The sequence below is a fragment of the Sipha flava genome, unplaced genomic scaffold (assembly GCF_003268045.1).
Source record: "Sipha flava isolate LNK unplaced genomic scaffold, YSA_version1 3_pilon_pilon, whole genome shotgun sequence".
In the NCBI taxonomy this organism is placed as follows: Eukaryota; Metazoa; Arthropoda; class Insecta; order Hemiptera; family Aphididae; genus Sipha; species Sipha flava.
Genome location: NW_020273108.1, coordinates 3,069,366 through 3,087,131, shown reverse-complemented (window position 1 = coordinate 3,087,131; position 17,766 = coordinate 3,069,366). Strand labels below are relative to the sequence as shown.

Genomic DNA, 17,766 nt, shown 5'->3' with positions numbered 1-17,766 from the left:
ATATATATATATATATATATAAAAAAACTATGATTATAATATTTATTTTTTATTTTACATATATTTTTCATATAGGTAAATGCAGTGGTGGCTCGTGGGTGTTCGTGAAGGGTGTGCCACAATATGAATAAGTTTCCGTCTGTTCCTGTACCGTTTATTTTTAATGTTATTATTTTATTATTGTCTAAATGCTAGTATACAATCGCCGTTTAAAGCACACGCGATCAAATAAGACACATATGTCAATCGACAGTAATAAAATTCCTTATCTCATAATCGGAAACCGTAATCCGTGGGTAAACTGTTCAGATTAGGTTGGAAATAAAAACCGGCCAAGTGCGAGTCGGACTCGTGCATCGAGGGTTTCATACAAACCTGTAGATATATAATTAAAAGTTCACCCATCTCGACAATCGAGTCATATTTATGGTATTTTTATTGGAAATACATAACAATATGGAAAGCTGGAGGAGCATACATTAAAGACAAAGGTGTCTCTGTCGTTTATTTAAGTTTTGATTCCCTTGCTAGTAGTTGCGAGTTTCAAAATATGCGGTATAAATGGTTGTACATTTAAGGGGCCGGTCTTATCACTTACCGAGAGGGGGGGGGGGGTAATGGATGTTCAAGAATATAGTTAGTTATATTTAAATCTTTATAAAATTTGAAATTACAGAATATGTTTTTGAGTCCCTCATAACTAGGTCATTTTTTTTCACAATAGTGACAAATTTTAAATACAGTCGGTCGTGATAACTCGAAGTTGAAGGGTGATAAAAATTCACTTAGGGATATGTATTATTCGAGATATCTAACTAATTTATAGGGGAAGAATTTTCTAAGGGAATAAAACACAATTCGAGTTGTCAAGTTTTTCGAATTATGGCGACTCGACTGTAGTTACATTATTGGTATACATTTTAATCTGAAACCATTTTAAAAATATAGGTATACACATAGGCATGCGCAGACTTTGTCCGTAGGGGGGGCTCTTAAAAAAAGTGAACCAAAGATTCTTGTACTAGAGACTACTAGTATAATTAAATATTTTAAAGTTTATAAATTATTTATTTAGAAAATATAAAAATAAATACTATTTAAACTTATACAATTTATATCTAAGAAATCCTTATTTACATATTATTATACTATTTACAACTCCATCCTTCTGTCAACGGGAGAAAAGTTTTTGAATGTATCAATTACATCTTCAATTATTATATTATATGCAAGTTCTGATTAGTCTGATTAATAACTAATAATTTTATTACATTTATTCACAGATATCAATTTTATACTATAAGATTAAAACTGGCTTTACTTTATTCATGTAAAATGTAAAAATGATCGCTATCTTGTATAGTATAGATATACATTTATTAAAGAAAAAGCCAGAGTCCGCAGTCCACCCGACCACCCCCGTGCGCACGCCTATGGGTATACACATATAATTAACTACAAAAATAGGAAAATATATGAAATAAGTATATTACATTATTAATTTTTCATCTGAATTGCTCATTGTGATAACTATCGGAAACACGTCTTAATTAATAATAATAATAATAATTAATAATAATTAATTAACACGTCTTAATTAATTATTTAATTATTTAAATGTTAAACACTAAACGATATTTTCGACATTTCGACGTTGATGTTGTTATGCGGCGATCATCGATAGCAAAAGGTAATCGTTATATGCATTGCAGTCTGCAGACCACGGTCTTAGATTATTAGGTCTGGCAACTTGATAATGGAATCCGTGCTCTTAATGACTGGGAATAGTCATGCACGTGTCACTATATAGCGGATTAATGTTTTTAGTTATTATTATTAACCGGGGCATTCATTCTGCAGCAGCTTTTCTACTGTATGTCTGTATTAAAAAGTACTAGTGGAGTAGGTTTGGATTTATTAGTGTACGTGTAGCGTTTACAACTACAACCTATACGGCTTTACACTCATCTAGTCAGGGAGAAACATGTCTAAGGGAGGGGGCGAAGTCATATTTTATATTTTAAAATATGTAAACTAACACAGAAAAAAAACATTGTAAAACCAATACACTCATATCCCCGCCTAAATCTAAAACATTAAACAAAAATTGCGCCAAAAGTTGTAAAAACAAGGGTTTATTGTTAAGTAATTTAACTTAAGTAATGAGTGTTATTGTAGATTATAACTTTTGGAGTTTTTTTTTATATTAAAAATCAGTTCGACTTTTAGTCATCATACCAAAAAAATGTGCCATATGCAAAATAGGTACAGAAGGAGTACCGACTTCTTTAATCACTCAAAAGTGTAGAGAAAATTGGGAATTTATAGTTCCAATTCCCTTATTAGTAGGTGATCGAATTTGTCAAACACATTTTCCTAAAGCTTTTTTAATAAAATAAAATATAAAAGACGGTTCAGAACAAACAAAATGTTCAAGAGTAAGTTTTTCAAGCTAAAATGTATAATATAAAGTTATTAAATATTACATAGGTATGATAAAGAACATAAAAACATATATAAAATGTGTTATATAATAAAATTATATATTTATATACCTAATATATATTACATTATTTTATTAACATAATTCTTTTTTTAACACATATTTTTATATTAAGATGCTTTTAAAACTAGATGCATATCCTATAGTTGAATTTGAAGGTTTAAGTAATAATATTCCTGATACTTGGTGCAATTGTTGATGAAGGCAATATACATACAAATCAACTGCCTTCGAAATCAAACAGTGTTGTAAAAAAACTGAATATTAGTCATGAGAATTCCTTTGATAATTCTGATAAATTAGCTCTGCCTATTTTGCCTCTCTCCCCATATAATGTTTCTGGAATGGTAAATAGTAACATTAATTTTATATTTTTATATTTTATTTTAGTTTTTTACTCACATATTCTGTCATAATTTTGCTTATTCTTAGAAACAATATGAAAATAATAGAACTCAAATGTGTAGTATTCCAGTTCATACACATTTAATAAAAGAGCCCAACCTTGACCATAGTAAAATAACCAATTCTATAAAAAATATTTTTGAACAAATATATTTAAATATGGACTCTGTGCGGTTTCCTTCAAGTGCAGACTCGTTCCTGGAAACAATAAAAGTGTAATATATAGTAAAATTTTATTAAGAGAAAGTGATTTAAAGCCTTACTTTGAGCGATCTGTAAGCATAGATGAAAAAGCAACAATAAAATATTCATATATGAATGATACAATTCCATTTAGTCATTTTAAATTAAATTCAAATTTGATACAAAATATTCAAGAACTAGAAGAAGTAATTTGTAAGATGGATATTTCTATAATGTGCGAAGGAGTTAATATACCAACAGAAGCGTTGAAATATAAAACAAATACTCTATGTATTGATAGTAATGGACATTTTCGACATATTGGATGTTCATTAATACTTATTGAAGAATTTGCTAGTAACAGATTAAATGACAATAAAATAATTAGGCAATGTAAATTTTGTAAGGTAGCATTGATTAGATGCCAAAGAAAAAAATTGCGTATGCAACATACACCTATTGCAAAACGTGTTCGTTTACTTTGTACTCCAAGTAAACTTGAAAAGCTTAAGTTACTTCGTCAGCGTAATAAATATATAAGAGAATTAAATCATCGTGCTAGAAAACAATTAAATAAATTAAAAAGTCAATTAAAAATCTGTGAAACAAAATGTAGTAATTTAGATGAATCGACTGTATTACAAAATTTAACATCCAATAATATCCCTAAAAATTATCAATTGGTAATAAAGGAAATAATAGCTATATCCAAAAGAAAGAGTCCAAAAGGTAACCGATATACAGAAGACTGGATAATGCTATGTATGCTTTTACACATTAAATCACCTGCTGGTTATTATTTTTTGCAAAATAATAAATTATTACCATTACTTTCAGTCAGAAGAATTAGAGAGTATTTGTCAATGATAAATACTACATGTGGATTTGATAATTTTTTGATATTTTAAAAAAACATTTAGATACTAAAACAGATCTTCAAAAGCATTGTGTTTTAATAATTGACGAAATCTCCCTCAGAGAAAGTGTTGCAGTAAATTCTAGATCTCTCACTTATACGAGTTTAATATATTTTGGAGAAGATGATGAAATGAACAACTTGCCAAAAGCAATAGGCATAAATTCTAAAGCCACACATGGGTTAATTTTTATGTTCCGACCCATAGCTGATAATTATACACAGCCTATTGGAGTGTTTGCATCCAAAGGACCAGTTAATGGACAAACTCTGGCAAAATTAATTATTAAAGCTGTATTGCTTCTTGAAAATGCAGGTGCTCGGGTCCATGGGTTTGTTTCAGATGGAGCTCAAACTAATCAACGAGTATGGTCTGAGTTTGGCATAAGTGGAAAATTAGGAAGTTCAAAAACTCATATTGAACATTTTGCTGACAGTAGTAGGAAATTTTTTACATTTTCCGATAGTCCCCATTTAATTAAATGTGGTTTGAAATGAAGGTTTGAGTAATTGTAAAATAACAATAGATTTTTGTTTGATCTTTAATGATCTATTTGATGCAAAAGTTCCTGTTCAAGGTATTAAACCTGGATCAAAAAATTATCAAGTTTGTTACATTTAAATTGTCTATATTTTTTGTTTATTTTAAATTAATATAATACATAAATACTCCTCCCCTTGATTGAACTCCAGCTATGCTACTGTATTTGATGATTGCTTTTGTCAGTTCTATTGTAGGGTTAAAAATGTGGGGTACATGGTATTCAACCTGTTAAATGTCTCATAACAACTAACAAGACTAACTATTATTTGTGTTAATTGTATGTGTATTATATTAATTTTCTCTAGTCAGTACCTATATATAGACATGAAAATTACTGTAACAAGAATTACTAAAGGTGCCTTTAAATTCTATCAAAGATATAATAAATGTAAAGGCAACTTAATAATTTCTAGATGAGGCCAGATTTATGTTTGTACCAACAATTTAATTTACATTTTAGATGTATGCAAATTGTATTCTGTGTTTGTGTAAGTGTTTGATTACCTATTCAATGTAAATCACAAATTATAATTTTCAACTTTAAAACTAAACAGATACTTCAACGTTCTCTGGACTGGTTGAACTCTTGGGAATCTAATTTAGAAGCTGAGAAAATTGAATCTCAAGATTTTTTAACAAAAAGTACAGCAGAAGGACTAAGAGTAATACTTACATCGTCTAAAGACTTATCTGCTTATTTAATTGATAAGTATAATTTCAGCTACCTTCTCAGAGGAGAAGTCAATCAAGATTCACTGGAGGTAATGTAACAATATATATATATTTTTTTTTTTTTGTTTAATATTATAAATTAAAATTTTTTTAGCGTTTTTTTAGTACGGTGCGAATGGCTTTAGGTGCAAATGACCATCCATCTACACCAATTTTTTTACAGGTATATAAACTACTTTCAGTTTATGCTATATTAAAACCTCCAAAATATGGAAATTGTACTGTTGATAATAATATGCCGCACACAAATTTTATAACTATTTCTGATATAAAGAATTGTTATGAAAACAAAGAAGATAAAACAGCAATAGATAAATTAAAAACCAAATTAAATGGTCTTATAAATGAAGGTGAATGGGAATTTACGGATATAATAGAACACGATTATTCATTGGCTCCAATTGTGGACTGCTTAAAATATTATATAGCTGGTATTTAACTCACCAAATAACTAAAAGAAGTTCTTGTCCAAAATGTAAATCTAGTCTCACAAGTATTGAATGTTTCACATCTGAGGCTGATCTGACAAATATAAAATCTAGGGGATGGCTGAAACATCCAAATAAATATTTGTATAAATTATTGAGTGTTATTGAAGATGAGTTGATGAACCATATAAGTAAAACAAGTGTTTTTGAAGATACAATAGAAGCGTTGATAACCAAGTGTGAAACGTTCACATTTCCATGTGCGGAACACAAAGATTTTATTTTAGCATACATTATAAAATATTATATCAATATGAGAATGCGTCAATGGACTAGGTAAACAAACCAAGAACAGCTAAAAGAAAATGCAAAAAAAAGAAACTGTCAAAATTTTGTAAATCATAATCTATAATAATTAATATTATACATACCTATAAATTAAAAACTCAAAAGTTGTTTGTTTTTTTAGAGTTTTTAGACTTAGTACTACCTTAGTCCATCAACATTATCCTTAAATCGTGTTAAACGAATAATTTTAATTTATAATACAAAATAAAAATTTTACATAAAATTAAAATCAGATAATATCTAGATCGTCATACATCACTGATAGATGGCAGTAGTAGTATATAAGAGTTCCCTGTCCCGTCAATAAGAGCACGAGTGATTACACGTTAATTTCATAGGATTTCATCAAGTTGCATAGGGCTGCTGCAGACTGTCGTTGGAAATTCCGATTATTTTTGTACCATTGGTGCTCGATTTTCGTAATAAAAGAAGATAACCAATTATTTACAAGTAATATATATATAATTATTACTAACATTATTAAACTAAGATTATAAATTATTCAAAATGGGCTCCACGTGGAGCCACAATATATATTTATTATTTTCTTAATAATATTTCACGAAATGTCAGTCGTTCCAATATCCATAATATCAATAATCCAAAAATAGTTTGAAGCTTAAATATTCAAATATCCATAAATAACCATATTCATCAATGACGATTGACGATATTTTATAATAATTATTAATATAACAATATATCATAATACTTGGCTATGTAAAATAGTTAGCTTAGTCCTATGGGGGGGGGGGGGCTAATAGCCACTCCTTTAAACCCACCTATGGTACATTTGCGTTTTTGCGTTGACTTAGAAATTTGTTTTATTTTCAAAACTTAGAGGCAATTAGACCTAAGTATTGGTATGAATTTCAACTTAATATATTTACGCGTTCATGAGAAAAAGGGTAATAAGTTTATAATTATTCAAAAAAAATATATATATGATGTAACTAAAAATTTAAGGTTTTCGGAATTTTTCCTATATACGAGTATGTGCTATAAAACATTGCTTCATTCCAAATTTCAAGATTCTAAATCGACTAGAAGTACCCTGTAGGTTTTGATTCCCTTGCGAGTGTCGAAAATTTGCGGCATAAAACGATTGTCTTTTGATTTTTTCACAGCTCCAAGGAACAGTAGACCTGAGTATTTGATAAACATTTCAGTTTGATACCTCGACGCGTTTCTGAGAAAAAGGGTCTTAACAGACGGACAACAAAGTGATCCTATAAGATATTCCGTTTTTTCCTAACAAGGAACGGAACCCTAAATATTATCATCGATATTTTTATGTTTGGACGTTGTAGTGTGTCGTCCATGTGTATTGAAAGTTTCGAAGTGAGAGAACTTTTCAAAACATATTTCAATCGTGAAGGATCAGTAGCATAGCAATTTATATATATTAATTACGTATTCACGTCACGACTGATGTATGCTCAAGTCCCTCAATAAAACTCATATTATTTACGGGATTGGATGGGTGATTAAGAAAATTAATTTTTCCTCACTTAAAATGGGTTCTGTTCGCCACTGATACTATGTATAGATTATATTTCACGATATAAGATGAACTATGTCGATAATTTCAGGTTCTAATGGTACATTCATTTATTGTACATGATATAACATTATATCAATGTCTTAAAATTATTTTTTATTTTACAAATCAAGAGACATTTCGGGGATGGGTTTATAACTCATCGACAATGCCACTGTCACCATCAATATCAAAAAGCTTTTGCACTTTCCAATTTTATAAACGTATTCTTGTACCTAGGTAATTAAGTATCAGTGGCAAATCAAGAATAATTGAAAATTAAAAATATTGACTCATATTTCGATGATCAAATAATGTACATTGTACATTCATCATTATCAAAGCATTCAAAATAAATTTTTCAGAGGCCACGAGTCATGTTTTCGTTAGTAATTTTTTTAATTTAAAAAATACAATTATAATTTAAAATTAATACAGTTCAATAAATTACTATTCTATTAAATACATTTTTCAATGTTGTCATTAGAGAAGAAGATAGAAGTATATATACATGAAATAATAAATATTATTAAAAAAATTAATTTTCGATTTTTTATTTTAATTTATATTAAAAAGATGTAACAATATAAATGACGAAATCGATGAATAATTGTTTTATATAACCTATAAACACACTAACACCTACACGCCATACCCATACATATATAAATAATTTTTTTTTTAAATGTGCACTTCGTTAGAAACACAAGAGTCGCCACTGTTAAGTACACTACTAAATTTAGTTAAAATATGTGCTTCGTAATATGATATAATAGTGAACAAAACTAGCAAAACAAATTATTATTATTATTAATAGATGTATATTTATGAAATCAACATGAAACATAATTATTTTTATAACATTATCGAGAAAAATAAATAATTATTTATTTAAAATATTAATAAATATAATAGTCAAGTTGATCATAACCAAACCGTGCGTTTAAAGCTTATCAATACATAATATGTAACACGTAAATAATTTCATCATAATAACATGGATATAGTGTAATTTAATTTATAAAAATAATACTATAAATTAAAATAATTTTCAGGTAAAATGATTTACTATAATAAAAATAATCGGTGTTTTTTAAGTTTTTTACAAGAATGTTATTTTCTTAAATGCAACAAAATAATCAATTTGAAATAGTATGTGTACTAAATTTTAAAATAGATAATTAAATTAAATTGTCATACAGAAAAATTAGTTAATTATAAAATCTACCAAGGCATTTAATTGTGGAACAATTTTATTTTCTTTCTTGAATTTATAGAAAACCATTTTCAATCTGACTGATTCCGAAGAAATATTTTTGGTAAAAATAATATACATTAATAATTCATAACAATTAAATGTACACACAATTACAATACAGCCTGTACTATTCATGAGGTAGTGTAATTCAATTTGAAGTACAAATATTTATTTTATAAAATACATAATAAAAGAATTAAAGAAACATAATTATGCATGTGATATTAAATTATTATTATTATACTATTAGGTAACAAAACATAGACTCAAATGTCTATAAGTGTTGCTTGATAATAAGTGAATTTAATTAATGTTTAATATGGCACTAATATCTAAAGTATGTTTTCTAGTATAAGGAATTCAATCTATATCATTCCTTTATAACTCAAAAAACCAAACTATTATTGCTAATAACAACAATGGTAATAAATAAAAATGAATTGAAAAAAAATATCAGTCAAACAGTGATCAACTATAATGATAATGCCAATACATCTTAATTTTGTTATTTCCATTGTCTAAACCTATGATTGAATGGTGTCGAGAACAGTGTATGTGTCCATCAATTTAGGTCAGAATTTTTCTTGTATGTTTTTAATTATTACACTAAAGTATTAATTAAAAAAAAACTGGTAATACTCCATGATTGATCTTTTAAACTTTAATCAAATTGCTTTCGATTTTGAGTGAAAAGGGTAGGGTAGACCAGTATTTATTTAGAATTAGTATATCAGATTAATCTAGTAGCTAAAACGAAAATATTAAGATTTCTTTTGATAAAGTATAAAAACTGGTCATAGTATAGGTTGGAATAAGTAAAATTTGAAAAACTAAAAGGGAGGATTAATAAAATTAAAGAAGGGTAGCAGGTATTCTGGACTTAATTTCATTCAGAATCTAAATTAAGGTTATTATTTAATTAGTAAGAATTTAAAATTGTATTAATAATATACAATTAATAAATCTAGTAATGAAACTTAAAATATAACAAGTTTTTTGTTAAAATAAATTTACAAATAATATTAACAATTAAAAAATACTATCGGAATGGCTTGCTGTTTAATAACAACATTTTCTTAACAATATCAATTTAATCAGCCAACGCACTGTAGATTTTTTGTGCTCGAGACCGAATTTCTTCATTTTTATGTTGTTTCATTAATACTAAACTTTTTGTGCGTATTTTTTCTACTACGTTGACACCATAAATATTGGCATACCTGCTAAACAAACTAATATATTAAACATTGACATTTTATAGTTCAATAAATTATAATTACACAAAAAATATAAATATATTTTCTTACATAAAAATTTTTACACATTCAAACACATCTCCAAATAATAGAATGAAAGTTTAAATTAATATTAGGAAATATATATATATTAAATATTAAAATTTTAAGAAAAATAAATATTAATGGTGAAAATATTTCTCGTGCTACATAAATAAGAAAAAATAAGTTTTAGTTTGTCAGTAAAGTTAGGTTTATTTAAGAGCACGATAAACTTGAGAAATAAAAACAACATTCATCTTAAAGGAAATATAAATTGTTTTTAGTTCTCAGTCTAATGATCTTATATTTTGTAGTCAAAATAAAAAATAACGTAAAAATCTGAAGATGAAAAAATAATTATTTAATGAGATAGTAAGACTGGACAAAATAGCTATGTGATAGTATAGTGCCAATAAATTTAAGGCTTTTGTATGTAAAAGTTGCTTATGTCAATAACTTACAATAGTATTTAAGAATTAATTATTTCTAATCATAGGTATTTCTGTGTTTATTATTTTAAATATAACAATAATAATATTAATTAGTTTAAACATACAATATGAACTTAATAAGGGTAATAATTTTGGATAAATTAAAATTAACTTTGTGAAATTGAGTTCACGTTGTTCCACCACGCCTGACTCTGTGGCATATAATGGAAACAAATCAAATTTTACGAAATAAACTCTAATAATCTTAAATACAAAAAAAAAAACTTGTAAATATATTAAAATTATAATCACACTAGTGCCATCAACACAAATACACTTCAGATTACATAAAAAATAAATATATATATATTAATTTTAGTAATTGAAATTATTGTTTTAATCTAGAAACTTTTATATACATCACCGTACAAATTTTGGCTCTATTATGTCATACGTTTTTTTTCATACAATTGTATTTAATTGAATAATTAGAATTCAAGTTAGAGACTCACACCATATTTATAAGAGTAAAATTTACATTGAATCTAATCAGAGTTATTTTAAAGTATTATAGTGTTAAACAAGATTTTTGATCGACTTTTACACTTACATAGTATCTGGTGCAGCAGCTTTATCTTCAACAGGCAAATCTAATACAGGATCCAATTCCATGGCTTTAACCGCATCAGTAAGATTACTAAATAAAGTTACAACTCTTAGGAGAATTTCTTCATTTTCATTTAAGTTTAACATAGATAATAGTTTTTTTGGAGCCTAGAACAATAGAAACAATATTTACTTTAACAACTTTAATATAAGGCGTTCATAATTATACTTAATAAATAGTGTAATTTAATATAGAATATTTATTGAGTATATTGTACCAAACATGGTATTTTAAATGTAGATTAAAAAATAGTCTCTTAGTCCCAAATGTTATTTTCACTTAAAAAATAATAAAATTGATAAAAAATAATGAACCAAATTATTTTAAAACTTATTTTATTATTACTTAACATTTATCAATAATAAATTACATACCTGTCCCCCTAAAAGATGTGGTATCATATCATCATTACAAGATAAGTTTATTAAAAGTTTTAAGCACTGAAGTACAACTTTTTTGTTTTGACTTTCTAATAAACCATATAACGTATGTATTGCTGGTTGCAATTCACTATGCCACATGTGAAAAACTGCTATGTTGGTCATAACAGACAAACAATTATAAATAATTTCATCTGAATCCATCATTTTCATCAAAGCTAATAACATTGGTATAGTTTCCTGTAAATAATATTTATTCATGTTAATTTAGTAAATTTATACTGGTAATTACATTTATAGTTTTACTGCTGTAACTACTAATGGTAAAATATAACAAGATAGAAATATTCAACTAAAATTTTCTAATAGTTAAAATTTTACTATCAGAAGTCTTTGGAAATTCAATAATGTTTCATTAATTACATTGGGTTATATTTGAAACTAGTGGTTAAAAGACATTATAAAGAATTAGAACTTAAAGAAATATACATTTATCATGGTATTACCGTTGCTTAATGTCTAATATTTCTCAGTTTTTTCTTAGCAAAATTAGCTCGTATGTAGATTATATTATTGTAGAATAGGCGGAGTTACAACTCAATACGCCAACAGTTAATTATATTGAGTAGAAAAACAGTTTACAAATAACCATCTAAGCGTAAGTAACTAATAATCCGAACAATATCAAGTACCTCATGTGAGCATCTCTGCCTACCATTCAGACCACCTTTGTTCAATGTTGTGGTCCAATAATCAGATGTATACATTTAACTTATAAAATTTTATATTTAAGTAATTAATATAATTGTGATTATGCTCATTTGATAACTATACATTTAATGAGGTTAACAAGCCATTGGAATCTTGCAACAGGGCTATAAATATTTATCAGGGAACTTTAGAGAATCTAGTACAAAGATAGCTATATCATAGGGATTCCACTAAACATCTGTATTGATGGACATTTGCTATTCTTAACAAATACTGAATAGTAGTATTACAATGATAAATAGATGAATTTTATATTTTTATTATAGCCAATGTTTATAGGTTTTTAAAATATTTAAAAGTTTAAATTAAAATTAAAAATAAATATATTCTAGACTCGCAGTTATAATTTTAAAAAAAAAGGAATGATACAGGCACGTGTGAATGATATTTCTATATTGGTCTTTTAAAATTGTAAAACTAAAATTGATAAATCAATGCTCAATATACTACTGTTATCGAATTTTTATTGATTCTGAGTAAAACAGTAAAATTGATCAGCTTATATTCCTAAAGATGGTTGATATAGTAATAGAACCAAATTTCTCAATAAAGAGTAGATCAGCACAAATTTTAATATAATATTTCAAAAATAATATAATGTCCATAATATGCTAATATTTAAGTACTTTAAAAAGTCTGATAATAGAATATTGTGAGTCAAAATACTAGATGTTTTTGAGTTCAAAACTGAGAATTTCAATAAATTAACTAAACCTTTTCCCCAATAAACAATTAGACACTATTTAATATTCAAAATCTTCCATAATTGTGATGATAGGAGAAATCTGAAGAGTCAAAATCATGTACACAGACAAAATAAAACAAGATAATAAAAATATTTATTAGATATATTACCTTCATTTCTTTAGAATTGTTTTTGTTCAAAGCTAAATTTCCTAATGCTACAAGTGCAGTAATTTGAACTGATTCTTCAGGATGATAAATCAGCTGCTGGAGTTGGCTCAAGTACCCAGCTTCTCTCATTACTTCCTAGAAAAAAAAAAGTTTAATGTACTTAGTATTGATACATATGATTATGTAATTTTATTTATTGTTCAGAAATCCTAAAAACATTTTTTATTTTTAAGTGTATAGCACAATTTTAAAATATAAAATTAAAAACATACTTGATTTGGAGTAAAAGTTGCTAAATTACTAACAGTTACAAGAACTTTTTCAAGTACGAGTACATCTCTGGATCCCATCAAAATTAATAAATTTTTTGCTTCATTAGGTTCCATAGGTCTAAAAAAGTTAGAAATGACATCAAATAAGATATTTGTTTTTAATATTTATATAACTGATTGAGAAAGAAATATTCTTAGTAATATTACCTATTTAACAAAGATGGTTGATTAATTTTTTCAAATTCTTCCATGTCTTGATTCGATTGACTTACAGAAAGCCTATGTTCACCTGGTTGGGGCGATTTTCTTCTTAATGATCTATTGGAACTTTTTCTTCTTAATGGTGTACCAAAATTTGATTCCAAAGCATAGTTATCAAATGATCTTAAATTTTCAGTTGATCGACTTCCTAATATATGTGTAGCATCGACTGGGCTCATTATTCTAGGAGAGTTCCAAGGTGATGCCTAAAAGTCACAAGCTTATTTTAAAAATAATTTTTTTTTTTTGGATAAAACAAATATGGCTTCATTATTTTGAGTAATAATCAAATCATATCTCATGGTACTAATTAATTTTAATATTACTAAATATCCAAGCATGTTGGTTTATAAAGTTTACCATGTATTGAAATAAAAATATATGGATTGATTTACTTAATATCATTAATTACTTTAAAATTTATTTCTGACCAAAGTAGTTGACGACTATTTACAGGTCATATTTTATTATCGATAAAATATTTGATTTATGAACTTTTAGTGGATCGAAATAAAAGCATATAATATAATAATTTACCAATAAAATGACAATATTTACACTTGAATGGTATATGCATGTGATACAGTACAATACGTATGTAGGGCAGATACCTGTAAACTCCTAGGTCCGTTCAAGGAATGTTTGTTGGAAGGTGTCTGAATAGCCATCATGGTGTCGGCAAACATTCTGGCGCGCAAATTAAGCTCTTTGATCCTTTGCTGGACAGTCATAGGCCTGAGGAACACTCGGCTAGTGTCGGCATGGTCCAGGTTGCCAAGCAGAACATCGGTCTGCGTGGTCTGCGACAGCCGTCTGAAGTACAAACGGTGTTCCTCGTGGTGGGAACCTGATGGGAAATAAAAACGGGATCAATATTAAAGGAGACAGTTAAGCCACCACTTTGAGGCCGGGACTCACCGTCATCGCTCTTCCGGCCCAGACGCCGACCGAACGCGTTCTTGGCCACCGAGTAGCCTACGTACGCGAACCCGGCGAAGATCGCCGAACACACGGCTACTTTGTTGACCGTGTGGTCGTTGGTGGCCGTCGGGTTCAAGGCCATAGCTCGTCGAAGTGCCCAGTCGTCCACGGAAACACAGAGGATCGCGCGACGGAAGAACGATCACGTTCACGAGCGGGCGATACCGTCAAAGTCTACGGGGGGCCGACTGGCCTGTACGCGCCGAGCGAAACATCGAACGGATCAAACAACCGGAAAGCAGCAAAAAAAAGGGTCTGCCGAACGTCCGGCGCGCACTTGTCGCGTATATTGACGTTCCGCGCAGACGACGAGGGGAGAGGTGCTCGCGTGATATCGAAAATCAATACTGTTATCAGATGCGAACAGCTCGGTCAGCCCGTTTTCGGCGCACTGTCGCCCGCTTTCTCGTCCGGCGACCGCGTTACTTCGTCGACACCGCGTCCGTCCCACCACCGCCGCCGTAGACGTCGCGCGCAGTAACCCGGGAAATACGAAAACGTCACTAGCGCGAAATCGTTTAAGCGTTCTTACCTATTGTTCGGACTCTTTTTTCGAAAATCAACACGAGTGGGCGCGCAATATTTTCTCTCGTCGTCAATACTGTTCTCAACATGCACACGATATGCTCAGTGACGTTGCCATCGATTTCGTCGAGACTGTACTACGCCGACGTGTTTCTCATATTCACAAAAATTGAAACGCAATTTTTTTCAAATATATAACAGAAATAGAAATTAAAAAATATTTAAACACGTTCATACATAGTGTTAATCTACTGTGTCAATAATTACTTCGTAGTAACACACTAATCGTCCGAGGAAAAATTGCAAAATAATGCCAAAATTAAAACCTGTAAAACCATTTACATTTAATGTTTCTCCGCGAAGTGTTCGAGACTTTAGAGTATACGTAGTATCACGCCCGGAAAGTGAGGGTACCGGCCTACTGTTCCAGGTAAACAGGCGGCCCACAATGTATTGTTTCGGGAATTTTTAAATGTGTTTGTCTCACAAAATTGATATTTGGTAGGATTTAAAGAGGTTAGAGGGGGGCACTTTCTTATAACCTTAATATTCAACAATCATGATTAGTTATGTGTTGTTATCCATAATCCATGTCCCGTGATACTATACGAAATAAATTTCATTTGTGCGATAAAGTATACGCTTTAAAATAATACACTAAGAATTAGTGGAGTTTAGTAAAAATGCAATATTATTTTATTTGGAATTAACAATTGAAAATATCTTTTTTTAAAGGTTCATAACAAAAATTAAACGTATTATTTACTTTATTCTCGCGCCTGCCATTAGAAAAACTCAGCCAACATATTACTTTGATAAGCAAAAACCAAAAACGAATATCACGATAGAACAATACCAAAAAATATAAAAATATAGTCACACGGTCCCGCCGCGGGCTTAGTTATCAATTTATTTATTGACATCTGTGATAACATCAATTATTATAACCACGGTCTTAGAAGATCTTATAAGATATCTTTTAAGGCCGTGATCATAACACATGTGTATAAACCACAGATTATACACATATTATACATAATAGTATAATATAGACATCTGTGGTATAAATATATATAATATACATAATATATGATATGCATTAAGCACAGTAAATACTAGATTTACTGCCAAAAAGCTGATTCAGACTAGATATCAATATATATATATAATTTATAATATTTATAGGATTTTCTAAAATCGTGCCTTGAGATCATAATTAGGTACCAAAGTGCTACGAGCAGATAATCTGTTCACTATTCTGTAATCTCATTAAGGATTTGTTTCACGGCCGCTGCTTACTGTGCTGCAGTGGGCCAGTCCGGCCCTGCGTAGTATACCTATGGTGAATATTCAAAATAATGTTGAGAGAATACGGCGTATATGTAGTGTGTCCTATGGGAACACCGCTGGTTATACTACCGTTTACAAATAAAGGGATTTTGATCCAGATTGTTTGTTGTGTACTTTCGACGAGGAAAACGAACGAAATAAACAATGGATAAAAATTATCAATATTTTTTATGAAAACGATTTATTTTAAAAGCAATCGGACGACAATATCTACGTTGTCGAACTAATATGGTACATTACATACATATTGTAACAGGTTTAGATCGTTTTCAAGTCGTCAAAGGTGCTGATAAATAATGGCATGCTACAATGCTATAATGCGCTATTTACGAGTATATGCTCAGCGAACACGCAACGATATCGTATTTAAGTTATTAAGTTATTAAGTTAATGCACGAATTTAAATTTGTTCATAGCGTACAATAACATCGTCTCTGTAGAACGAAAATAGGTTTTCTTCTATTGTATGAGTTTTTATTTTTATTTTAGAAATAAATTATAATAATTAATGGATAAATATCACATAATAGAGCAAAATAAAATATTGAAAATTTATTCTATTAGGAAACTTACAGAATATTAAAATACCTACACATTTAATTATTTGAACACGACACCGGAATTCGATATGTTGAAGGATTATCAATTATACTTGGTACATTTAAGAATGTGTTCAATAATCGAAATCGGCTTTCTAACGATTTTATGTCTTGTACCAATGTCGTTAAGAATTGTATATCACGCATTACGGTTTAATATATGAATATCAGTTTTTATAGTTAAAGATTTAGTAATTAACATAATATAATTGCAAGGTTCTAAATCGATTCTCTCATAAAACATTAAGCAAAGAAATATACTTTATTTAAACATTACCTTAAAGCCATAGCACTTAACATTTTATTTTCAACGTGAACGTCTTTTTTTTTACTAGCATCCCTCATTATGATAATTGATTGTACATAATTTATAGTTTCAAAAATTTAAATGTGATGTAATACACGTACAAAAAAATTAAAGGACTAATAATTGGGTTTGATAAAAAATTAATGTATGTGTTATTAATTGATTAAATCACGAAAACTATGATCATGTATATATATATATATATATATATATATATATATATATATATATAT

The 17,766-nt window shown here is 28.6% G+C and overlaps 1 protein-coding gene, 1 long non-coding RNA gene and 1 pseudogene across 4 annotated transcripts; 1 reads left to right on the top strand and 2 right to left on the bottom strand.

Annotated features, from left to right (window-relative positions):
* Window positions 1-2,559: 2,559 nt before the first annotated feature.
* LOC112688723 lies at window positions 2,560-6,268 on the bottom strand. The gene is made up of 4 exons (XR_003149077.1): window positions 6,143-6,268; window positions 5,728-5,832; window positions 2,906-3,106; window positions 2,560-2,842 (listed from the first exon to the last, which is right to left on the bottom strand). It is a non-coding gene; the product is annotated as an uncharacterized LOC112688723 (long non-coding RNA).
* LOC112688722 lies at window positions 5,255-6,066 on the top strand (annotated as a pseudogene).
* Window positions 6,269-9,868: 3,600 nt separating the features above from the next.
* Window positions 9,869-15,164, bottom strand: LOC112688700. Of its 3 annotated transcripts, none has more exons than XM_025562025.1 (8): window positions 14,690-14,834; window positions 14,383-14,618; window positions 13,718-13,977; window positions 13,511-13,628; window positions 13,239-13,373; window positions 11,607-11,852; window positions 11,176-11,339; window positions 9,869-10,089 (listed from the first exon to the last, which is right to left on the bottom strand). In XM_025562025.1, the coding sequence occupies exons 1-8, from the start codon at window positions 14,832-14,834 to the stop codon at window positions 9,948-9,950; spliced, it is 1,446 nt and encodes a 481-aa protein (XP_025417810.1). In that variant the 3' UTR covers window positions 9,869-9,947. The 3 variants fall into 3 exon arrangements, with proteins under 3 accessions (XP_025417810.1, XP_025417812.1, XP_025417811.1); XM_025562027.1 differs by having other exon boundaries at window positions 9,870-10,077; window positions 14,690-15,164; XM_025562026.1 differs by having other exon boundaries at window positions 9,948-10,080.
* Window positions 15,165-17,766: the final 2,602 nt, after the last annotated feature.